General features: G+C 40.3%; 2 protein-coding genes across 4 annotated transcripts in view; one reads left to right on the top strand and one right to left on the bottom strand.

Annotated features, from left to right (window-relative positions):
• Window positions 1-27659, bottom strand: part of LOC124135295 (adenylate cyclase type 2-like) — a 115472-nt gene that overhangs the window by 59207 nt on the left and 28606 nt on the right. For all 3 annotated transcript variants that reach the window (XM_048398994.1, XM_048398995.1, XM_048398996.1), the window contains exons 2-3: window positions 5481-5558; window positions 1532-1788 (exon numbers count right to left, since the gene is read on the bottom strand). In XM_048398994.1, the coding sequence (XP_048254951.1) occupies window positions 1532-1678 (147 nt within the window). In that variant the 5' untranslated portion in view covers window positions 1679-1788; window positions 5481-5558. The remainder of the gene's footprint in view (window positions 1-1531; window positions 1789-5480; window positions 5559-27659) is intronic.
• Window positions 1904-26749, top strand: LOC124135384 (proline-rich receptor-like protein kinase PERK2). Its single transcript, XM_046500700.2, has 4 exons — window positions 1904-1926; window positions 2182-2235; window positions 3530-3714; window positions 26274-26749. Exons 1-4 carry the CDS (start codon window positions 1904-1906, stop codon window positions 26747-26749), a joined length of 738 nt encoding a protein of 245 aa, XP_046356656.2.

Raw genomic sequence — 27659 nt, 5'->3', positions numbered from 1 at the left:
TTCCCTTCTTTGACTTGATTGTGCCATATGTACCCGTGTTTGTTCAGGCTGGTTGGGTGGTTCGTTGGTTGTTTAACACCGAACTCAGCAATATTCCAGCTATATGACGGCGGTCTGTAAATAATCGAGTCTGGACCAGACAATCTATAGTGATTGATATCATGAGCAACGATCCACGCAATTGGGATCGATGACATACATCAACCAAGTCAGTGAGCCTGACCACCCGATCCCTTTAGTCGCCTTCTACGACAAGCATAGTCACGTTTTACAGCAAGCATGGGTTGCTGAAGACCTATTCTACCCCGGAGCCACCGGTGCAGCAGGATACGCTCACCTTCTTGCGACCACCTGGTATCATCACTAAGTGATGTGATTCATAAACACATGCTAATAGGGCTGGGACGGGTAACTCGGGTACCCGGGTCGGGTGGGTACTGAGTAGGACCCGGGTACCCACAGGACTACCCGGACCCGTGGTTAGTCATGTGATATATTGTTTCATCACAAAAATTCACATATAACTACATGGTTACACAACAATTTTAAGTCTCAAATGTTCGCATTTCTTCATGACTATGAACACGTTCCTCCTGACTTATGTGTGTTTGAACAAAGCTAAAACGTCAGTCAACTTCAGTGTATGCATGACCACATAGTTTTAAACGTGTATCTAAATATATTCTGCCATGGCTACTGTCAAACTATTCCCAATCGGACATTTTGAACCTATCTCTTGACACCAACAGCGGGTACCCGGGTAGGGTCGGGTAATAGGGGTGTGGGTACCCGGGTAGTAAATTTGGACTCGTCCCAGCCCTACATGCTAAAGATATGATGGAATTGTACAAAGAACTCGACATTTAGCAGAGAACTCATATGGTCATACGACGGGTTTTGTCACTTTTGTTTATGAATTGAAATAACCAGTCAGTATGAAGACTTTAGATGAACCACCTCAATGTATGACCTATGTGTAGTTTTGACTAGCTGTCATTGTGCAACACTTAAAAATTATAACTTGCTGCTCATGCTGTCAATCACTGGTTTGTCCCCCCTGTAAGTTAGCTGTCTTTTGATTCTGGATGAATGTTGTTTGCTTTCAACAATTTACATTATGACGGACAACAAATCTGTACAAGTCAAACTAAGAGTTGATAGCATGAGCAACGAGCAAATATTTTATATGACAACAGTATTCACAAAAGTCTTGGTGGAAAGATTAATATGGAGGAATATTCTTACCTTACTAGATCTAGCCACAATGGCACATGTGTTTTCTCAAGCAAATATCAAGACCTTGTGCTACAATAATTTTCACAATTTCTCCAAAATCTCTAAAGCTCTCACAAGAAGTCCACACCATCAACGACCTTGGAGAAAAACCCTAAGAACTACTTCCATTTTCAACCTTATTAAGTTAAGACATTTTCACATTGAAGATATTGAAAAATAAGTTTCACATCCTCTACTCATTTGAATTTTATATTAATTGCACAAGAAAATGAAACAAGTAGAATCTGAGTTTTACCTTCATCTCTTTGAGAGGGACGTCTTCAGATGAAGATTTTCTAGTAGTGCTCTCTTCCTCAATCCCCTTGACCAGCTGGGTCCGGCTGCCGGCAACTGATGTAAGGCTGAAAAAACTCTCACATGCCTTCGGGCTCGTGACTTCCATTGTGAGAACGCGGAGAGGCCGATTGGACACACTGTATCCCCAGAGGAAGGTCCTTGACCTTTGCCGTTCATTCAAAACAACCCCTTGGCATGGAAGTGGGTACTGGGGATCTGTGGTAAATAAAACGAATTGTTGGAATATTACAAATATGTTTTTCTCATCCTGACTCCATTTAATGTCGAGATGAAGAACGTGCTGTTTGTGTTATGCAATACAACTTTCAACATGGCTGTGCAAGAAAGTCAACAGTACGTGTTATGGGATTATTGATTGCTGAACTGGTAATCTTGTTTTGTGTATGCTATATTGTGTGAAATATATCACTAATATCAATACATAATTACACCTCCCTCCAAAGCCTACAAAGCAGGTCCTGGCATGGCCTGATGAACTTATCTGATCATATATCAGACAAAAGTGGGCAAGAAATGGATATGACATTTTTAGAGTTTGGTGAAGATTCTTATACTATTTAATCTGAGGTAACAGTTTGCTGTTTGTAGTTTTGATGTTCTCTACACCATCCAGGGCAGCAGTTTCAGCAACGGACAGACCAGGTACTATTTGGGTGGATGTTTGTTTGAGACAGAATAGTTTTTGATGTGAGCAGTTTAAGACATACAGTTGTTGTTGCACACGCACGCACGCACGCACGCACGCTCGCACACAGGCACACACACAGGCACTCTCACACAAACAGGCACACTCAAACTCACTCGAACGAAAACACACACTCACACACAAACAGGCACACTCACACTCACACTCACACACTAACACTCACACTAAAACACATTCTCACATACTCACACACACACTCACAAACAGGCAGGCACACAAACACACTCTCACACACACACACACTAACTCAAACTCATATACTCACACACAAACAGGAACCCTCGCACTCAAACTAAAACACACCCACTCACACTCATACACAAACAGGCACACTCACAAACACTCACACTCAAACACACCCACTCACACCCACACCCACACAGGCTGGCAGGGACACACACACTCACTCACACACACAAACAGACACACACACATGCAAACAAACAGGCAGGCACACACACACACACACACACACACACACACACACACACACACACACACACACACACACACACAGTAATAGTAATAATCATACCAGCACAATAAGTCGTTTGTTGCTGGTATAGTTATTATTGGGCAAAAAATGAAACTACCGTATTCAATGTAATAAGCACCCAGGGAGCTCTCAAAATTAGAAGTAGGGGACTCTTATTATAATATAATTTTGGTGAAAAAAAAACAGAGTTGAAAGATTGTAAATTTCATGGTTTATGCTGACAGCCCGAAATGATACAAAAGAAAAGTCTGCGTATTATACACGACAAATATATTTTCAAGAATTTAATTGCCCACAATTAAGGGTGCATATAACACACGAGTGCATATACTGTTGTTCACTAGCCAATATATTAGCAAATATCGCGGTGGGTGCTTATTAGAGAGGGGCGCTTATAACGTCGAAAACGGTAAAGATTTGTGCTGATGCCCCCCTGCACTGGTACCTAGTTGTCCCCGAGGTGTCTATCTTGGCTGATGAGGAAGGCTGTTGCCCAGGGGACACAACTCTTCATGGTTATGCCAAAGGCTAAGATGAACATAAGATCAAAGGCTGTACTGACCTAGTTCTCTGATAATTTGTGTCATGAAAACAAAACAATCTCACCACAGCAATAATGACAGTGATGAGTGAATGAGTGTTGTTTTTTTACGACACAAAATATTCCAGCTGAATTGTTATGGCCTGTCAGCAATTGAGTTAGGTCCAAGAACATCAGTGGTTAATGCCATCAGCATCTCCACCATCAGCATCTCCAAAATCAGCATCTACACCATCAGCATCTACACCATCAGCATCTACACCATCAGCATCTACACCATCAGCATCTCCACCATCAGCATCTACACCATCAGCATCTACACCATCAGCATCTACACCATCAGCATCTACACCATCAGCATGTCCACCATCAGATCAGGTACAAAGAATCTGCCAGGGCTCACAGTGTGACCATCATTACAGTGGACTGTTAGATGGAGGGAGGCACGGGTGGCCCAGGCATCTAAGGAGCCGCGATTTGCTGTGCAGAGCTGCGTCGCTTGGATACGTCAGAAACCTATGATCGTGGGTTCGAATCCCGGTCCGCCCAAATTATGTTTCTAGGTTTGTGAGCACTATTCCTGTGCTCGTTGGTTTCACCGAAGTGGTAAATGTCTGTTCCTCCGACATTAATCTGACACGCTGTGATATAACTCGAATACTGTTAAAAGTGTCGTTAAACCAGACTCAGTCACTCACTCACTTACAGTGGAGGTGAGGTGAGGTGAGGTGAGGCGTTATGGGGTTTAACATTGCGATTATTGCACTCATACATAGAGACATGCATGCACGTTAGTGTGTGGTTGCTTGTACTAGTCCAGACAGATGCCAATTTTTTAGTGCTAGCACACTGAGATTCCACACCGCAGTTTAACATGAATTCCCCACTCAGACACAATATACAGACTCTGAGCCGACCAGTCCTTGTTTTAGCCCCTTAATGCCGAGTGTCAGGCAGGGTAACAACAAGTACCATCTTTTAACGTCTTTCGGTATGACGCAGCCGCGGATCAAACCCTGGACCTTCTGCTCTCCAGGCGGACGTGCTACAACTAGACCATGGAGGCGGTTTTCTTACATGGCACATAAAAGATTCCAAGTGATGTGTATTCCTTGATGATTTAAATGATGAGGATGGTGATGATGGTTAACAATGATAAGGGGCGGTCGGGTAGCCTAGTGGTTAAAGCGTTTGCTTGTCACTCTGAAGACCAGGGTTCGATTCCTGACAAGGGTACAATGTGTGAAGCCCATTTCTGGTGTCCCCCGCCGTGATATTGCTGAAATATTGCTAAAAGCGGCGTAAAACCTCACTTCCTCCCTAACAATGATAATGTGAAAAATGATTACAATCAGAAGCGGACCCAGGATTTTAAGAATGGTGGATCCACTTGGATCATTTGTAACATCAGTTTGGGGGGTTCACCCAAGAGAATACCTTTACAAACAATTAAATCAACATGTTATCATGGCAACGTCCATACAAAATGTCATCAGATGTAAAAACATATATTGATGAGGTGAGGTGAAATTGGGTTTAATGTCGCGTCTAAGATTATTGCATTTATATAGCGACGTGCATGCACATGTGTGTGTGTGGCTGCTTGTACTAGTCCGGACCGATGCCGATTTATAGTGCTAGCCCACTGAGATTCCACACCGCAGTTTAACATGAATACCCTACTCAGACACAGTATACTGACTCCGAGCCGACCAGTCCTTGTTTTTAGCCCCTTAATGCCGAGCGCCAGACAGGGTAACAACAAGTACCATCTTTTAACGTCTTTTGGTATGACGCGGCCGGGGATCAAACCCCGGACCTTCCGCTCTCTGGGCGGACGCTCTACCACTAGACCACGGAGGTGGTCCCTATATTGATGAAAAAGTTGATAAGGAGGAGAGTCATTACAATAAGAATGACTGAAATAATAACAGGCATTTCAATGATAACAATGATTATGATGGGGATGAAAGTGATAATGAAAATGTCATGATGTTGATGGTAATAATCAAATGTTTAAATATTACTATTTAAAAGAAGTTAAGTACCACCCAACTCTTTCATATTACTAGATATATCGTCCGTCTGAAAATAAACCACATAACATGATTTAATTAATAACAATTTTTTCTTCATCGTTTTACCTTTTAAACTATGCCTCTTTCACTGTGCATTGTCACATTTGATAAACAGAATTTCTTGCTTCCTTTTCTGGTTCCAATCTGCCAACAAAAAAGTATTGAATTCAATTATTTTGTTCTCTTTTTCCCTAAGGGCAGTGATTGACAATCACTAGGCTGACAAGGAGCATTTCCCTAGCAACTGATCAAATATTTAGGTACCGGTATTCCACCTAACGAACCTCCATCTTAACCTTACAATTTTCAGCTGTTAAATGAATCTTTGCTCTCATTAAATAAATATAGATGTACAAGGTACACTTATTAATCAACATTAGGTTCCAGAGTGATAAATAAATGTCACTTTCACAACAATTGAGTTTATTAAGGAACCCAGGAGCACACCTGATGCGCCTTTAAACCCAAAATGACTGTCTGACTATTAAGAGTAATTATTGTTATTTTCTATGGACCTGTTTACAACATATGATTTCCATTTGTAAAAATGACATGGGATGAGAGAAAACATTATGAAAATGTTTTGTTTTTTTTCCTCAAAAAGTGGTTGGTTTGGTTGGTTTGTTGTCTAACGCTGCACTCAGCAATATTCCAGCTATATGACGGCGGTCTGTAAAAAATCGAGTCTTGAACAGACAATCCATTGATTAATATCATGAGCATCGATCCACGCAATTGGGATTGATGACATGCATCAACCAAGTCAGCGAGCCTGACCACCCGATCACGTTAGTCGCCTTTTACGACAAGCATGGGTTGCTGAAGACCTATTCTACTCCGGAATCTTCATGGGTGAAGTTCTTTTCAAAATCATGATTATCATATTGCAGTGGTAGTTAAGATTTGTTTGTTTGTTTTATAACGCAGCACTCAGCAATATTCCACCTATATGACGGCGGTTAGTAAATAATCGAGTCTGGACCAGACAATCCACTGATTGTCATCATGAGCATCAATGTATGTAATTTGGATACGATGACATGCAACAACCATCACAGAAATTGTTATCCACAAATTTTTGACTACTTTGTCATCCATCAACGCCAATCACACAATTGACGTTATGAAGCTTCAGAACCAATATGTTCTCAGTACTGGTACAAGTGAGTGAGTGAGTGAGTGAGTTGGGTTTAACGCCGCTTTTAACAATATTCCAGTTATATCACGGCGTGTCAGCTTAATGTGGGAGGAAAGCCCGAAGTGATGCAGGTCTAAGACGTTAACCACTTCGGTGAAACCCACGAGCACGGGTAGGTGCCGACAAACCTAGAAACCGGGATTCGAACCCACAATCATAGGTTTCTGGCGTGCCCAAGGGACGCAACTCTGCACAGTCGCCTTGGACGACTGGGCCACCCGTGCCCCCACTGGTACAAGTATTAACAAGTATCATGACAGATGTATATTTAATCATTGGGCTACTCTGTGATAAAAACACAACAGTTGTGAGAGTATATGCATCTCTTGACTACCAAACCCGAGAAGATCCTGGGTAGAATAGGTCTTCAGCAACCCATTCTTCCTGTAACAAGAGTCATCAGAAAGATGACATATCCCCCCGGCAGCTGTCTGTAAAGTAACCACTAGTAAATGTGCAATTCTGTATGAAATGAGTCAACAGTTGAATGTTCTTTACATTGTTTACCCACTGAATTGTTTTTGAATTCTGGCCCAGAAACGAACCCGTTCCCCAATGGAGTCTAGGTCCAGCTTCTTTACATAAAAATTGTAAAAAATAAAAATTCGTAAAAAAAATAAATATCAAAAGGCACCACTTCAGTATGTGCCTGATAGATTTGCCAAGTTTTGATCAAATACACTGAATGGTTTTCAAATTCTGCCCCGGAAACGAACCCCATCCCCAATTGAGTCTATGTCCAACTTCATTCCATAAAAATTTAAAATAATAAAAATTAGAAAAATCCCAAAATATCAAAAGGCACCACTTCAGTATGTGCCTGATAGATTTGCCAAGTTTCGATCAAATACACTGAATGGTTTTGGAATTCTGCCCCGGAAAAGGAAATGATTACGGACGGACGGACAGACGGACAGACGGACGGACGGACAGAATGGCTGATCGCTATATCCCCCCTGCATTATATGCCGGGGGGATAAAAAGGTGACAATCCATTGCGTAAGAAACGACTAACGGGATTGGTGCTTGATGGTGGTCTTTAATACAAACCCTTTCTAAGAAGACAAAAGGATCTGGATGTATCTGTATTCGACCGTTGAAAGATGAAATTTGTATGGAGGCAATTGACAAAAGCAGAAAGTGTCAAGATCATAAATTAACACATCTATCCTCTATCTCCCTCAATAACAGTACAGATTATAGACAGATGGTACAGATTTATAACTATGTATATATAGACCCCTTTTGTATAATTTGACATCTGCCCCCTGATTGTGTGTTGCATCAAGACGGTCCACCCATGGGACCCTGGGTACAAGTATGGGTCCACAGCAACCGGTGCTTGTCGTAAGAGACAATTAACTGGATCAGGTGGACTGGCATGGAGAATTGCCTGATTGCATGTCAGAGTGTCCCTATTGTGTAGATCAATGCTCACGTTGTCAATCAATTAATTGTCTGGATTTACAGACTGCCATCACACAGAATATCGCCGCATCCGTCATTCAATAACAAGCAAACTATCAAAACAGTTAAGAGAGTGTTGAAATTATCTTTTATCGATATCGATACTGCCATAACTGTCAAATACGAACAAACACAAACCTCACCTTCCAGAGAATTCTTGCACTATTGGCCAACATGATAATGATTTTGCTGACTCCATCATAAAGTTGAGATACATAGATTATAATAATCTTTTCTGTTTCAAATATTTTATTGGCAATACATTACATGTGTTTGGCATATGGAAACATTTTGTTCCAATAAAGGAAAATTTATTGGAAACTGGAGAGTACTGAGTGATGATATTTCTATCAGCAGTTGAAGCTTTCACTCCTACATCTCCTTGTGGTTGATGAAAAATTCATAAATGATATTGCTAAAAATGGTTATGTTCTGTTAAATCTGTTTCAATACAAATGTTAATTGTTCATATTTTCTTAAAAAATTGAAAAGAATTAGAAATATTAATCTTTCAAAGACTTTGCTAGAAATATAAAATCCTATGTTCTCAGCAAGAAATGGATGTTCACTCAATAGACAGTTCACATAGACAGTGTATTTGGCATTGTATATAGACAGTTCATAAAGACAGGCCATATAGACAGTTTGTGTAGACAGTTTATATGAGTGAGTGAGTGAGTGAGTTGGGTTTAACACTGCTTTTAACAGTATTCCAGTTATATCACGGCGTGTCAGCTTAATGTGGGAGGAAAAGCCCGAAGTGATGCAGCTTTCAGACGTTTACCACTTCGGTGAAACCCACGAGCAGGGGTATGGTGCTGACAACCTAGAAACATAATCGGGGCGAACCGGGATTCGAACCCACAATCATAGGTTTCTGGCGTGCCCAAGGGACGCAACTCTGCACAGCGAATTGCGGCGCCTTAGAGGACTGGGCCACCCGTGCCCCCCAGTTTATATGAAGGATGAAGCACATCCAAGGTGAAACTTAAAACCAGCATCCGAGTGATGCAACCGAGGGCCGACCCCAGGGGAAAGTGTTTTATCTCTCAATGCCAATAATGATTAAATCACTCCTGAATATAATAGATACTCTAGCACTAGAAAAATACTCAAAATGGAGTTTTAGATGTTACGCGGACATCTATTCAACCACCTGGCATCATCACTTTGATAGGACCCTTGAGGACCTGGGGTAGAATAGGTCTTCAGCAACCCATGCTTGCTGTAAAAGGCGGTTATGCTTGTCGTAAGTGGCAACTAATGGGATCGGGTGGTCAGGGTCACTGACTTGGTTGATGCATGTCATCATATCCCACTTGAATGGATTGATGTTCATGATGTAAATCCCTTGATTGTCTGGTCCAGACTTATTTACAGATGCCGTCATATAGCTGGAATATTGCTGAGTGCGGCTTTAAACATCAAACTAACATTATTTGATAGTGATTCATAAACATATGCTCATGGTAAAGTCGGAATCGTACAATCGACTCTGCTTTTGGCAGAGATTTTTTATGAATAAGGAAATGGTTTTGTCGCTTTTATTTGACAGTTATAGATTGAAAAGATATATAACCAATCAAATATTTAGTGTGCAATGAGGGAAGTCTCATCTGTAAAACAAGAAACATTTCACTGTTTTAGCCCTATTATACAAAATAATTCTGTCCATTTTTTTTATTTTTAACCCCAGCAGCACCATATCAAAAGATGGTTCTTGTCATGTTGAATGGCTCTCAGGATGAATATACAAGGACTGGTCGGCTTGGAGTCAGTATACTGTGTCTGAGTGGGGTATCCATGTTAAACTGCAGCATGGTATCTCAGTGTGCCAGCATTCTAAAACCAACATTAGTCAGGGCTAATACAAGCAGCCACACACACTCACATGCATGCACATCGCTACCATCTTCCCAAGGCAAGTGAGTTAACTGACTATAAAAGTCCAGTTTCCACCCTTGCCGAACTAGGCTGGTATTATGGAGTTATATTTTGGCTGGAATAACGAGTCTATGCATAGTCCAATCAAAATCGCGCACCGAAATCGAAATCCGGTTCGAAAACTGTCGTGCAGATTTCGGTCGATTGCAGGATTTGCAAAACATGTGCACCACCAACTCGTTGTCAGCAGATATTTTCCAAATCTTTACATGTTTTTAATCAAGGTGCTCACGTGATTTGATGCATTTCACGATGTAAGACCCGTTTTATCACAATATAGATCTTGATTATTGATCAGATCGTCCTGACTCGGCGCCACCATTTTGTGTGAAGCAAACGCAAGTGATGCGAGAGGTGGAATCTGATTGGCACCATACTCATGTTTGTGGGTCTCACCAAAGTGGTAAACATCTAGGACCTGCATCACTTCTGGCAATCCTTCCACCTTTAAGCTGACACGCTGTGATATAACTGGAATACTGTTCAAAGCGGCGTTAAACCAAACTCACTCACTCATGATATGTATTGATTTTATGCCATATGAGATATTATGTTTAGTTGAAGGGCAAAGACATATATTACCAACAGGATTGTCGTGCAATCAATCAGACCTCTGCCACATCTGCCCTCAACTCACCTACAGACACATATCTACAGGCACAGCTGGTGTGGGTCAGTTGCAACCTGTCTGGGATGTACCTGTTCTTCAGTACATAGAGTATGTTATACATACAAGCTTAGCTTGCTGCACATTCATTCATTCATTCATTCATTCATTCATTCATTCATTCATTCATTCATTCACTCACTCACTCACTCACTCACTCACTCACTCACTCACTCACTCACTCACTCACTCACTCACTCACTCACTCACTCATTCATTCATTCATATACTAACGAGAGAAAGTAACTGTGCTTCATATATAAAGTGGCATCTCCCCAGACAAGGGAGATAACTGACTATAAAAGTCCACTTTCAACCCTTGCTGAACTAGGCTGGAATTATGGAGATATATTTTGGCTGGAATAACGAATCTATGCATAGCTAGTCCAATCAAAATCACATAACGAAACTGACATCTGGTTCATAACTTGTACAGATTTCAATCGATTGCATGATTTGCAAAGCAACTCAACGTCAACATATATTTTCTCAACATTTTCATGTTTTCAGTCAAGGTGCTCACATGGTTTGATGCACTTCCCGATGTAAGACCCGATTCATAACAATATCAATCTTTATTATCGATCAGATCATCTTGACTGGGCACCGCCATATTGTTTGAAGCAAATGAAATGATGTGAGTGGTGGAATCTGAATGGTCAGTAGGAGGCACTAGAAGGGACATAACTCATAATAGCCACTGGTGGCACTACGATCGAGCCCAGGAATTCAAGCCAAGTTCAGCAAGGGTCGAAACTGGACTTTTACAGTCAGTTAACTCCCTTGCCTCAGGAAGATGGGGATCCACCAGTGGCACTGTATCTGACCTTAGAGTGCATGCATGGAACAGTAATAGTTTCAAGGGTGGCAGTAATAAAGACTACCTTATCCACTTCATGTTGCTATCCCTGTAAAGATCCAAGTTAGAATTGGTCTTCAGCAACCCATGCTTGTCGTTGAAACCCATTTCCTCTCACCTCCCTCCATCTGGTCAGTTAACCTCACTTTATCATATAATGGGTAGATTTCAAAGCAGGATAAAACCAATGTGTAAAAACGGTATTGGTTGGGGGTGATTTCTGAATAAACTGACAAACACTAAAGGTCAGGTAGGTACAACTATCTGCCTTCACAAACATGGCATTAACCTTGTCAACCAAGTCAGAATTAACCATAGGGGATCTGGACAAATTACTGGGAAATTGTCATCATTATCAAACTAACAGTCTAAGATACCGATTATCAGTGTCTACCAGGGATGTAGCTGAGTCAGTTTACAAGCTTAGGCAACAAGTTTAGCCAAAGCTCGCTAATTACAATGTTTAAATTATTCCTGAAACAGGGTATCTACCATCCCAAAACACACTCGTGTGATAACCTCTATGTTCTGGGCCCACTTGCACAAGGTGATCTTCGGGCTAAGATGATCGTAACTCCCATATTTTAACATAGGCTTAGAATAGTCGCAGCGCTAAAATTGCTTTGTGAAAGTCTGTAGTCAGTACACAACATGTCTGAGTAAGTCAACCATTAAACCTGTTCTACTGTTCTGCATTATGGACATACTCAATCATAATACCATGGTATGACGAGGCAGGGGATAAAAGCCCACACCTTTCACTCTCAGCGCAGATGCTCTTCCACTAGACCACGGAGGCAGTCTCCACATGTTACAATGTGGAAAGCGCTTTTCTGGTGTCCCCCGACTTCATGCTGCGTAATGTTGCTGAATGTGGAGTAATATCATACATTCACGCATACATTCACACTTACACCGCTCATTCAATCTAGCACTCAATCAATCATGCATTCAATCAATCATGCACTCAATCTTGACAAAAATCACTTTGAATACCATTTACATGATATTGCATGCAGAATACCCTAATCTAAAACAACTTATCAATAAAAAAACAAATCTGATAACTATGGATTTCAATTTCTTTGTACTTGCAATGCCAACATTTATGTTAACATCAAAACTTTAAGGTCAAGAAACAATACAAATTTTATACTAAGAAGACCACTCATGTCACCAACACTACAGTCATATGTGTATCAGCTTAGGCCAGGCGTTTTATATTTTTCGGATTACGGACCCGCCGATTTTTGAGAAAATAAAAAAATAAAAATCAGATTTCCATTTTTTCCCCCGCCGATAGCCGTGTAGTCAGTTATTTTATTTGTTATCATCACCTTTTAGTAAAAAACATATGAATTTACCGTTGTAAACTAGTAAAGAGATACATAATTGATCTTTGTTGATCTCGAAGACGAACATGAATAGGCCCCCTTGACAATTGTCAGTGTTGTAAGTGATAGAATTGTTATTGTTACAAGGGGCTTTATCGTCACAAATGGTGGACTTTTCTTTTGGGCACAGAATATGTTCATAAAGTATGCCAGAGGCATTCTGCATTAAAAAAAAATGTATCTGGTGTTTTTTTCCCTTCTCCAACCCTGGACCTTGGGCTGAAAAGCCGTAATCCTAAAAATAAAAAAAAGCAGCCTGGCCTTAACTTATATTTATACTCAAAGTACAAACCTACAGTAAACTACATTTATAACAAACACATTTATAACGAACTGATGGATATAACGAACTTAATTTTTTGTCCCGGCCAATTGCTGTACATATGTTGTATATGCTTATAATGAACTATGGTTATAACAAACTATGGTTACAACGAACTATGGTTATAACGAAATTAAAATCAATCTTGAATATAATCAGAATGTCATCCGTTGTGGTTTTGTTGTTATTTGTAAACAAAAAATAAACATTTATTTCAGCTAAGCCACATGTCGCAATTTTCTCAATGTGTCACACAGTGGGAGATCACAATTTAATTATTTTTGACATTGCAAAAAGTCATATCAGAGAAGTGCAGTATAGAAAATTAATGAGCAGCGTTTACTTCAAGTTTCCACAAGCTCTGAATACATCTCTTACGAAAGGAAGAGGACATGATTGTAACAGCTCTGTATTTCAGTGCACAACTGTAGGAGTTTGGTGTAAACGATAACACATACATTGTCACCAGATAGTTCTCATTCTGTAGGGAGTGAGTTGGGTTCAATGCATCTTGAACAGCATTCCTGTTACATCATTGCCTGTCAGCTTGATGTGTGTGGTACGTGAAATGAGGTTTAACGAAGAAGATTATGCACTTATATAGCGACGTGCATGCACGTATGTGTGTGGGGCTGCTTGTACTAGTTTTTATATTTTCTATAAAATCATGGTCAGACACAAGTGTGTTGTGGTTTACATCTCTTGTTGAATTCTTGTTACCGTACAATGCTGTTTTGAGATCGAAACACTTTCTGTAGTACATAGTGCTTCTTATGTTACAGGTACTAGTACCTTAATTAACAACCTTTAATACCAACTGGGTACCACTAACGTATTACTCCACAACTCTGGGAACAATAAAAAAAATTTTTTTTTAAAAACCACAAAAAATAAAAAAACAACTAAGTACTGAAATCCACAATTAAACTCCATTATTACTATACTGAAATGCCACTTATAAACAGTCTGAGACTTTAGCCACTATTCCGAAGCCCGAGTCTAGTAAACTTTCTTCAAGTCTAGTAACATCAGCTAATACTAAACCATAAACAAAGACTAATATCTACCAATAATAAAGCCAAAATACAAAATCAGCCTAGTAGCTGCAAAATCTTTTGGCACAGACTGCTCAAAGATGAAAGTGAATACTCACAGAAATGTCCTGCATCTTAACAATCCGGCCCGAGGGCTATGAACAACTCTCATTATCTGTTCCATGAGATATTTGTAAGTGATGTATCTCGGTGTCTGTGTGTTCAACCTAAACAGCCTCACAGCTCAGCCTCTGAGCGCTAGGTCTCTGATCTACTTATTGTGTGCACATCTGGATTATAACGTGTTGATTAATCGTGTAAGCTGGTCTAGAGTAGCTTAACTTGACACTGAAATAACACATAAATCGCCAGTGTGCTGAATCCCATGTGTTCATATAATATATACATTGTATGTAAATATAAGGGCCAATAACATAGACATATTGTTAAAAAAATTTAAATTATTTCACGTTTACTGGTTTATTCTACTGGTTCAGCAATGAAGATTTTTTCTTCTCTATTTATTTCACAAGATGACTGATCTTAATATTTTTTGTGGTTAAATGATTACATACTTTACATATGAGTAAGTTTTATGCTGTATTAAGTTGTATTTCTGTTATATAACAGTATGTCAGCTTCATGTGGGAGAAAAGACCGAAGTGATGTAGATCCTTGACTTTTATCACTTGTGATGCTGCTGACTGATGCTGAGAAACCTAAACTGTTGGCAAAAGAAAGTATACACCATGTTTGATGGTGACTAAAAATTAAAAAACCCAGATAAGTTATTTCATGGTTGTTTTTTGGACCTTAAGTTTGTGTCTTTTGGCGATTATTTTCAGTCAGCATCATTTTGATATTGTATGTAATTTTTTGGTCAAATTCAATTTTCAAGTATATACTTTCTTTTGCCTGGCAGATAATCAGTAGTTCAAACCCTTGATTATCGGATTCTGGCATGACAAAGGGATGCAACTCTGTGTAGTACATTTCTATGCTTAAGATAACTGTTCATCCAAGCCCATATGATTTTTGCTTACTAATTTCCATTTCTTTAATTGGTGTTTCACATTGTCTATTTGATTATTAATACAAGATTTATATCTCAAGATACAAGAATCGGAGCTATATTGATATCTCAGGACATGTCTCGGTAGTGAGAGATATATTTAGCTGACAGATACTGGCAAAAATATAACCAAGCTGTCGAAAACTATATTCTTGACTTTATTAGTTCAAAAAACATTACGACATTCAATTTCTGCTTTTTCATTTTTCTTGCATCTAACAACATGACATGCATCATACGTAATTGCTTCCTGGTTTTAGCAATCTTGAAGATAATCAGAATGTCATCCGTTGTGGTTTTGTTGGTATTTGTAAACAAAAAATAAACATTTGTTACAACTAAGCCACATGTGGCAATTTTCTCAATGTGTCACACAGTGGGAGATCACAATTCAATTATTTTTGACATTGCAAAAAGTCATATCAGAGAAGTGCAGTATAGAAAATTAATGAGCAGCGTTTACTTCAAGTTTCCACAAGCTCTGAATACATCTCTAACAAAAGAAAGAGGACATGATTGTGACAGTTCTGTATTTCAGTGCACAACTGCAGGAGTTTGGTGTTAACGATAACACATACATTGTCACCAGATAGTTCTTAGTTTGGAGTGAGTGAGTGAGTTGGGTTTAATACATTTTTGAACAGATTCCAGTTACATCAATGCCTGTCAGCTTAATGTGTGCAGTGAAATGGGGTTTAACGAAGAAGATTATTGCACTTATATAGCGACATGCATGCACGTGTGTGTGTGACTGCTAGTAATAGTCCGGAGTGATGCCGATTTATAGTGCTAGCCCACTGAAATACCATGTCTCATTTATACATGAATACTCCACTCAGACACAGTATACTGACTCCGAGCCGACCAGTCCTTGTTTTAGCCCCTTAATGCCGAGCACCAGACAGGGTAACAACAAGTACCATCTTTTAACGTCTTTTGGTATGATGCGGGCAGGGATTGAACCCCGGACCTTCCGCTAGACCACGTAGGCGGTCTGCTTAATGTGGGAGGAAAGCCCGAAGTGATGCAGGGCTTAGACATTTTAAATATCACTTTCGTGAAACCCACGAGCAGGGGTATGGTGCTGACAAACCTAGAAACATAATCGGGGTGAACTGGGATTCGTACCCACGATCATAGGTTTCTGGCGTGCCCAAGGGACGCAACTCTGCACAGCGAATTGTGGCGCCTTAGATGACTGTGACATTCATGGACCTCCTCAGTTTAGAATTTGTTTCATGAAATTTCATGCAACGGGTGATGTCTATATTTGAGGGTGTGCATTTATCACACAGAGCTATTTTTCTGACAGTTTAAGATAATTGTTTTGCATCACTGTAAATTTGTTGTGAAAAGTATTTCGTTGCTTGCTGAGACATATGATATTATTAGTATGCTAACACAGAAAAAGAGATGACTGTATCAATTTTTCTTCATATGTTTGGGGATATGGTATCGCAGGACTACAACCTGTGATCATAGGTTCCTGGTGTGCCCAAAGGGACACAACACTGCACAATGAATTGCAGTGCTTATATCCTGTGCCCCAGGATAAGGTATTTAGTTAATATGAGGAATCCCATAGGAAGACAATCAAGGGGCACTGGGGACCTATTCTGTCCAGGAATCCACACAGGGAGACAAGAATGGGTACTGGGGACCTATTCTGTCCAGGAATCCACACAGGGAGACAAGAATGGGTACTGGGGACCTATTCTGTCCAGGAATCCACACAGGGAGACAAGAATGGGTACTGGGGACCTATTCTGACCAGGAATCCACACAGGGAGACAAGAATGAGTACTGGGGATCTATTCTGCCAAGGAATCCACACAGGGAGACAAGAATGGGTACTGGGGACCTATTCTTCCCAGGAATCCACACAGGGAGACAAGAATGGGTACTGGGGATCTATTCTGCCAAGGAATCCACACAGGGAGACAAGAATGGGTACTTGGGACCTATTCTGTCCAGGAATCCACACAGGGAGACAAGAATGGGTACTGGGGACCTATTCTGTCCAGGAATCCACACAGGGAGACAAGAATGGGTACTGGGGACCTATTCTTCCCAGGAATCCGCACAGGGAGACAAGAATGGGTACTGGGGATCTATTCTGCCAAAGGAATCCGCACAGGGAGACAATAACGGGTACTGGCGACCTATTCTGGCCAGGAATCAACACAGGGAGACAAGAATGGGTACTGAGGACCTATTCTGCCAAGGAATCCCCACAAGAAGACAAGCATGGGGTAATGTTGGGATTCAAACTCTGAAACTGAGCAAACACACTATCTACTGCATATTCTATAGAAAATGAACAGCTGGCTCCAGTCAATATCACTCAAATACATGTATGTTATAGCATACCAAACTGATCAGAATTACAGTCAGTTTCAAAATGTATTCTTTTTCTCACAAAAAAACCCATTTAATCACGCAAGTACAAGCAATGCAATCTGTAACACAAAGGCATTATTCTCAAGCAAGCAACCGCAAGAAACCATTACAGTCACCCTGTCTGGTCAGGGCAACACGTGAAAAGCCAATCGTTTGTCTGACCTACATACAACTTGTTGCAGGACCATAAGGAGAAATCAAATATTAAGCCTGATTGGCTATTCTGGCTTCAAGATTACCTACTTCAGGCAACCTCGAGATCTTCTGATGTATTTTACATGAAGGAGTGGCATTCTACACAACTGATAACATGCCCTATATTTTGAATAGCCAAAGTTTAATTGTTTCTTGTACATATGTTAACCCAGTTTTGTAATTGTTTGTTAAATTTAATTGATTAATTTTGCATCTTTTGTTTATTTGCATATATTTTGTTTCTATACTCATCAACAAAAGTTCCTGTGACACCAATATTTTAGTGTAAAGTAAAGTCTGGTTTTCAATATTGTAGCACATGTTTGGAATCAAGTCACAAAAACGCAACTGTTACGGAAAAGCATGCATTCCATGCAAAAGTTGACTTTTACGCAAGCCCCATGCATTTCACTACCCAAGAATGGGTATAAAAACGTGTGTTAACGGGATTCCATATGCATTGTTTAGCATCGTGCTGACAACAATCACTCAGAAAAACAACAAAATTACGCAATTATTCAACATTACGAAATGCCACGCCTGTCCGAAAATGAGCGTCTGCGAGCCATTGGTATGCTTGAAGAAGGATCGAGTCAACGTGATGTTGCAAGGCAATTTAACGTCCACAGAAACACCATTTGGTGTTTATGGCAACCTTTGCAACAGAAGAATGCAGTCAGAGACCATCCTCAGAGTGGCAGGCCATGCGTAACCAATAATCGACAAGACAACTGGATTCGAACAACACACCTATGAAATTGATTCCAGCCAGCAACAGTGACTGCAAGAAGAATCCCTGGCCTTCGACTAAGATCTTCACAAACCGTACGTCGTGCCTCAGATGTGCAGGGATTGTCGCCAGAAGACCCGCCAGACGTCCCATTTTGACAGGAAACCCCCGTCAAGCACGTCTACAGTGGTGCAGACAGCGCCTACGCTGGACGGCCATGCAGCGGGGACAAGTTCTATTCACTGACGAGTCTAGTTTTCACCTCAGCCACAGCGATGGACGGATTAGAGTATACCGACTTCGAGGTGAACGTTATGTCAATCATTGTGTCATTGAAGAAGATCGGTTCGGGGGCGGCAGCATTATGGTATGGGGTAGGATTACAGCAAGACAGAGGACCCGTTTGATAGTGGTAGACGGAAATCTCAATGGACAGTGCTACTGCGACGAGATCATCGGCTCTGTTGTTCTACCGTTTTTGTGTCGTCAAGGCCCAGGCATTACCTTTCAACATGACAACGCCCGTCCTCATATTGCTTGACTTGTTCAGGATTCTCTTCTACAAAACAACGTGAATGTCATCCCCTGGCCAGCTTGCTCCCCTGATCTCTCACCAATCGAGCACATGTGGGATGAGATGGATCAGCACCTTCGACGTCATCCATGTGTACCACAGACACTCCAGGAACTTCAAAACATGCTCCAGCGGATATGGACAGATATCCCACAGGACGCCTGTCCATTCCATGAGACGAAGATGTGTTGCTTGCATCGCAGCCAGAGGTGGACACACACGCTATTGATTTGTAAATTGACATTTTTGCATGTTCATGTTTTTTATGAAATCATGCATTTTCTGAAGTCAGTATGGCAAATTAAACCATTTGAACACTTACAGGAGTCTTTTATCTGTTGCAAACCGAAATTATTTCAGATTTGGTAAAAAACATAACTTTGCATTAAATCTTATTCAATGTCACAGGAACTTTTGTTGTTTAGCATATCACGTGAAGTTCTTTAAATCACTTGAGAACCTTGTTTATGAACATGAAAAGATTTTCAAAATATGTGACCATGCCAAGTTGAGAGTACACATGCTTTGCAAATCCTGCAATCGACCAAAATCGGCACATTGAAATCCGTGTTGTTTACGCATGCAATTTTGATTGGACAATGCATAGACTTCTTAGTCCAGCCAAAATGGAAAAGGGGAGGGGTGCGCTCCCCCTGTATGGGATCCCCCATCTTCCTGACGTAAGGGAATTAACTGACTTTTAAAGTCCTGTTTCAAACCCTTGCCGAGCTAGGCTAGAATTATGGAGTTATATTTTGGCTGTACTAATGAGTCTATGCTTAGTCCAATCAAAATCGAGTTATGAAATCGACATCAGGTTTGTAAACAACATGGATTTCAACGTGCAGATTTCGGTTGGCTGCAGGGTGTCGGCAGATATTTTAACATCTTTTCATGTTTCTTATCAAGGTGCTCAAGTGATTTGATGCACTTCGTGAGGTAAGACCTGTTTTATTATGATATAGATCTTCATCATTGAATCTGATTGGTGAATAGGAGGGACATTGGCAAGACATAACGCGTAATATCCACTCGTTTCTACAATTGAGTCCAGAAATTCCAGCCTAGTTCGGCAAGGGTGGAAACTGGACTTTTACTGTCAGTTAACGCCCTTGCCTCAAGAAGATGTCTTATTACAACTCAGATCTTTTCTCCACTTCAATACCTCTTTGTGTGAAGACTACCAATGGCTTCAATGGAGAGGATGTCAAGTGAACTTTTGAATCATTAAACTTTATAAAACCATTAAGCCTCAAGGCTCCAAGGTTTTGGCACAAGTGAGTGAAGCATTCTCGAAAATGAACTTAAACAGTCAGTTTCAAATGTAAATAAAAAAGGCTGAACCACTCTTTTGTGGATATTCATACACCCTGTCTCTGCCATGGCATCTACACACAAAAATCAACCATCAAATGAATATTTGTATTCTGTGTGATTTTATTTTTGTTTAGAAAAAGGTGGGGAAGAAATGAAGCTGAATCATTTTAAAAAAAACTGACATCTGATTGGCTCTAGCATCCATGCATCCTTCATTTGGTTGTTTTTTGTGACCTTTGATAGAGGTGTTGTCAGATTTTCACACAGAGAGGTATCCGTCCAGAGTAAAAGATGTGATTTTAAAGGAATGGTCATGGAACTCTATGTCAAGTTGAATTGACCACCAGTAATTGATTGCATAGACAAACCCTAACTCACTCATGGAACCTAATACTGTGTAAGCAATATAAAGATAGTTTATATTCTTATATAAGATAGCTACTCAATAAATCGTAACCAACAATGAAGAACGAAGCATGGTTTATTTCATGATAAATTGTTATATTATGGCGTCATTTCTGGAGATTCGAACATGTGCTCACATCTTGATGACGTATGTCCTGGGGTTATTTCTGAGAAGAAAGTGTCTAGTGAGTTGTTCGCCGTAGATGTGGCTTAGCAACGTAGATAAACACAATGTTCAAACAATCGCATCCAAAAGTGAAAGATATATGAGTGAGTGAGTATGGTTTAACGCAGCTTTTAGCAATATTCCAGCAATATCACAGCGGGGGACACCAGAAATGGGCTTCACACATTGTACCCATGTCGGGAATCGAACCCGGGTCAACGGCGTGACAAGCAAACGCTTTAACCACTAGGCTACCCAACCTCCCTGAAAGATATATGACAATCGGTATTAAGAGAGAAGGTAATCGGCATGAGGATTGTGGGAATATGCGGGAAATACCAAACTTAACCCACTTATTCATAAAATGGACTTGTCCGACATTGCCAAGGTTGGATTCTATTCAGGGAGTCATCATTATTAAAACATTAAGGAAACTATTTTCTAAGCTTCACATTCGATCAACTTCCTTAAAGAGGCTGTATATAATGTTGATATCTCATGCATTAAATAAACGACTCTTGGTCATTATTTATCGTACAATAAACAACTCCCACTCATCGTTTATTTCTTAATTAAACCCTCTTACAAATAAAAACATTGTAAGAATGGATTATGGACATGAGGTACCTAGTAAGTGAAACATTTTCAATTCATAAAATATTTAATATAATGTTTCTAGATAGCTATTCATGAAGCTATTTTGAGATAGAAGTAAACCTTTAAGATATTAAAACTGTTTCTGCGTTATAAAAATATAAAATCCAAAGATTTAAGAAATAATATTTCTAAATATATAAATATCATGTAATTCTTGAGTAGTTGTGAATAGCAAAAATAAAACATTTAAACCTCTGAAATCAATGCACATACAGCATTCCTACTCAAACAGTCATCCAGTGCTTATAACACTCCTGTCCTATTGCTTATAAATCCAAAACAATATCAGCATTCCAGCGAAAGCTTTACCAAAACAATCATAACCAATGATAGGATCAAGGAAGATTAGACCAGCAGACATATTTCCATATTCTCTACACAAAGCATAAGGCAGCACAGAAGGTTCCGTTTAATTAAATTAATTATACATAGCCAATTCCTGCTATCAGAGCGCCGAAGACTGGACTTGAGTCGGTACTCCAGCAGGATAAATCTCAGCTGCTGTCTCCCTGACTTGCATTCTGATGATGTCATCAACGCTGTTTGCAAAGGTCAGCAGTCCAAACTGACCAGACAAAGGACTTACTTAGGATGAATATTCTGTAGTAGCGTTTACTTAAAGACCATGGACGAGCTTGTAGCAAATATTGGAAAATAATTCCAGTCAGAATCAAATCATATCTTGTATTTGATGTACTAAACTGCCAGACAAAGGAAAATATATGCCTATTTTGATGATGGCTAAGAATAACAAACAAACAAGAAATGGTTTTTCGATGGTGATGTATTTGATATAGGTAACATAGCTGTGTTTTTTACCTGTTTCTGTGACTTTTAAGTAAAGCCAGGAAGGTTTCGACAATATTTGACCTTTTTTTGTCAAATCCAATTATCAGGTGTATACTTTTTTTCTGTTGTTACAGTAGTATAGTCTGGAAGGTAATTTAAGGTACCGACGTTTACTACAATATCTAAAAAACTATCGAACCTACTCCAGTCAAAGTTGGTATGGGATTATTAAACAGTCATACATAACGGGAATCACGCATGCACGAATACGGTGTTAGTGTTGGGCGTCTCAACGTGCGTGATTCCCGTGCACCCTTTCGAGTTGAGTTGATTGGTTCAACTGTGTCATATGGCCCTGGGACGCAGGGGTAGCATTATGCAGATGGCTGTTACAATGAATGCTTGTTCCACCTGTGACGAACAGGTCTGGTTGTTGATGAAATATAGTGATAGCTAAATAGACAGATTTTTTTTTCATGCACCGATTATCTTTAAATGTAATATCCAGTTATGTATGGCTGTTTAATAATCTCATACCAACATTGACTGGAGTAGGTCCGATAGGTTTTCAGATATTGTAGCAAACGTCGGTACCTTAAATTACCTTCCAGACTATAATTAGAACAATGTTTTGATTGCAGTGAGCAATGTTATGTAATCACCACAACTGCTGTTAAGGTAATGGGTGCTGTAATACAAAAGAACCTTAGCGCTACGACTGTTGTAAGTCCATGTTAAGGTATGGGAGTTACGATCACCTTAGCGCTAAGGTTGACTACTCTGGACATTTTCACCATGTGAGTGAGCAGTAGTTTGCTTATAATTATACAATTATTTGACAATGTTGCTGGACAAAATGTTGGCATTCATGGTTGGTGACTGCCATAATGGTTTGTCAACTTGTGTGAATAAATGTGAACATACTTAGGGTGAGAACTGATGCCAAGGTGGAGGTACTGGATGTGATCAGTCTGAGCAGTTTTTGAGTATGTGAGTGAGTTCATGAGTGAGTTCGTGGGTTCGTGAGTTCATGAGTGATTGAGTTAATGAGTGAGTGAGTGAGTGAGTTTGTGGGTTCGTTAGTTCATGAGTGAGTGGGTTCATGATTGAGTTCATGATTGAGTTCATGAGTGAGTTCATGAGTGAGTTAAATGAGTGAGTGTGTTCATGAGTTCATGAGTTCATGAGCGAGTGTATCGCGGCGTGTCAGCTTAATGTGGGATGAAAACCCAAAGTGATGCAGGTCTCAGATGTTTACCACTTTGGTGAAACCCACGAGCACGGGTGTGGTACTGACAAACCTTGAAACATAATCGGTGTGAACTGGGACTCAAACACACAATCATAGATTTAGGAGAGACCAAGGGAAGCAACTCTGGACAGCAAACTGTGGCACCTTAAACGACGGGGCGACGTGTGCCCCCCGCATGAAGCACATGTGAGAAGTACATTATTTGGAGCTTTGTAATATGATATTTGACTTTGTTTACAGACTAAATGCAGTAAAGCTGACCACAATAAACTCTGATAGCAGGAAGCTAGCAAGGGACGCCCACATTTTTCACATTAATTTCATGATATACAGCATTTATTGATGAAATAGCTAAAAGCTTTTCCTGGTTAACATGTCTTGTTTATTTGTTTATTTGTTTGTTTGTTAGTTAATGCCGCACTCAGTAATATTCCAGCTATAAAATACAGTCAAATACAGTCCCACTGGTGGATCTTCCTGAGGCAAGGGCGTTAACTGACTGTAAAAGTCCAGTTTCCATCCTTGCCGAACTAGGCTGGAATGTCTGGGCTCGATTGTAAGCCACCAGTGGATATTAAGAGTTATGTCCCTCCAATGTCCCTCCTATTCACCAATCAGATTCGATGATGAAGATCTTTATCGTAATAAAACAGGTCTTCCCTCACGAAATGCATCAAATCACGTGATCACCTTGATAAGAAACAGGAAAAGATTTGTAAAATATCTGCCGACGCCCTGCAGTCAACCGAAATCTGCACGTTGAATCCATTTTGTTTACAAACCTGATGTCGATTTCGTTACGCGATTTTGATTGGACTAAGCATAGACTCATTAGTACAGCCAAAATATAACTCCATAATTCAAGCCTAGCTCAGCAAGGGTTTGTAACAGGACTTTAAAAGTCAGTTAATTCCCTTGCTTCGGGAAGATGGTGGATCCCATACAGGGGGAGCACACCCCTCCCCTTTTTCAGACACTTTACATATTTTTCAGACACTTTATCATATTAGCAGCCTCCTGGTCCAAGCCACTTCATGAATTGGGTATTGTGTGCAGTATTTTTCTTAAATCCTGAATCCACCTCTGCTGTCTGTTTAAATTCTATTTTAGTGTTTATTTACATATTTAATTATCTTTTATCTCATATATTTCTCTATATTGACTAGAATTAATAGAGGATATGTGGCTTTTCTTGTCAAATATCTGGTCCATCTCATCGAATGGCATGATAAAAATGATACAGCAACAAGTGAAAATGTCATATTTTTCAGGTCATGTGATGAGATGAACATATTATTTCACAAAAGAAGACAATTGTTTTACTAATTTTCCCATTAATATGTTTCAGTCTGAAAACCACAGTGTCTGTCAGGTATAGACAGAGAATTACGGATGTTCTGGCAAATAGTGCTATTTCTCCTCAGTGAAATATTAATTTAATATTTTCAGATAAGTATAGATTTCATCTCTAAATCCATTATTTAGACGATATCTTACTTGTAGGCATATTTTTGAAAATAGGCATCACTGCCATGCATTAAACATATCTATATTTATATATAGTAAAATGCCAAAATAGAATACATCTTATATAATTTTAACATGGTATTTCCCCTTTAACCTTTCTTACCTGGTACATGCATACTAATAATCTGGTTAAACAAAGTTTGTATACAAAATAAAGCATATCAGTAATTAATTATACAAATAATGTCAAAATACATCTGAACCATACATATCTATGCTAATAGAGAAGGCAGAAAAATGTCTTATAAATAATTCAGATTAGTTCTCATTTCCATATGTGGTATGATGTCCTTAATAAACAGGGAAACTAAAAAAATATTAGCATGCATGTTGCTCTTGATAACTCGGCAAACAGTGAGTGAGTTATTGAGTGAGTATGGCTTTATGCCTCTTTTAGCAATATTCCAGTAATATCAAAGCGGGGGACACCAGAAATAGGCTTCACACATTGTACCCATGTCGGAAATAGAACCCGAGTCTTCGGCGTGACGAGCAAACCCTTTAACCACTAGGCTACCCGACCGCCCCCAGTGAACAGTGAAAATACACCAGCACGATGACAAATCATTAACAGTTTAACTGAATGATCACATGACAATAACAAGCGGCTTTCAACAGAAAATTATTGTATGAAACAGATTCAAAGAATGAGATCTGAAATAAATTATATATGTTTAAGTTATTGTTATAACATATTAATAGAAAGAAAATGAAGTCCTTCTTACCCATGACTTAAGTATGATGTCTGACAGTATTTTCATTATGATGACACAAGCATCAGTCATCTCTGTAGGAAATGACTCTCACACCTATTGCCAGATTACTTCCTGTTTATGTACAGCCATCATGTAAGATGTCATGACGTGGTAACAACAATGTATTGGATCCAGAGAAGTGTGTGGTACTGGAGGGATGTGGTTGTTTGTCACTAGTAGAGCTAGGGAGGGTCCAGACGTCCCCCTCCTCTCACCCCTCCTCTCACCCCCTCCGAGACTCACCCCTCCTCTCACCCCCTCCAAGACTCACTCCTCCTCTCACCCCCTCTGAGACTCACCCCTCCTCTCACCCCCTCCGAGACTCACCCCTCCTCTCACCCCCTCCTCTCACCCCCTCCTCTCACCCCTCCTCTCACCCCTCTGAGACTCACCCCCTCCTCTCACACCCTCCGAGACTCACCCCTCCTCTCACACCCTCCGAGACTCACCCCCTCCTCTCACCCCCTCCAAGACTCACCCCTCCTCTCACCCCCTCTGAGACTCACCCCTCCTCTCACACCCTCCGAGACTCACCCCTCCTCTCACCCCCTCTGAGACTCACCCCTCCTCTCACCCCCTCTGAGACTCACCCCTCCTCTCACCCCCTCTGAGACTCACCCCTCCTCTCACACCCTCCTAGACTCACCCCTCCTCTCACCCCTCCTCTCACCCCCTCTGAGACTCACCCCTCCTCTCACCCCCTCCTAGACTCACCCCTCCTCTCACCCCCTCTGAGACTCACCCCTCCTCTCACACCCTCCTAGACTCACCCCTCCTCACATACATAGTATATTGATGATCATGTTTTGTTTGCTCAGCAATATTCCAGCTACATGACAGCCACCTGTAAACATTGATCTTGACCCGACAATCCAGTGGTTGATATCATGAGCACCATCCCATGCCACTGAGTCATGATAACCACAATCAGCCAAGTCACTAAACTAACCATCCATACATTTTGACACCCCTTATGACCAGCGTGGGTAGCTGATTACCCAGAATCCCCAAGGGGTGTCATCAGGATAAACAGGATCTTGCATACCCACAACTCAACACCTCAGAGCCTCCTTCCACAAAGCGATCGTAGCGCTACCGTTCCCGTAATTCAATGTTAATTCATGGGCATTAAAATCGCCTTAGCAATAAGTTCGCATTGTGGAAGGGGGACCACTATTTCAATACTTCAAGATTCAACGTAGAGAAAGCCCACTGAAACAGTTCCCCCTATGGGAGAAACACTTACTCTACACAATGAAACTGTATTGGAATTTGGTGCAAGAGATGCTCACATCATCATTTTCTGAGCTCCATGGACTAGCCCTGGGTAATATCTGCTTGTCAGGGCTGTCTGCAGGGTTTAGTATTACAAATATAATAGAGATGAGCTTATTTCATCCCTAGTGTCATAACTCACTATAACTGATAGTAGCTGGACGCAGATCCCTTTCATCTGCAACATGTTTATGATTTATCATTATTAGTCATGAATGGATGGGATAAAACTCGTTACAGACCTTC

Source organism: Haliotis rufescens, unplaced genomic scaffold (genome assembly GCF_023055435.1).
Source record: "Haliotis rufescens isolate VD_foot unplaced genomic scaffold, xgHalRufe1.0.p SCAF_19, whole genome shotgun sequence".
Lineage (NCBI taxonomy): Eukaryota > Metazoa > Mollusca > Gastropoda > Lepetellida > Haliotidae > Haliotis > Haliotis rufescens.
The sequence above is the reverse complement of the archived record's forward strand: the minus strand, read 5'-3'. Positions and strand labels throughout refer to the sequence as shown.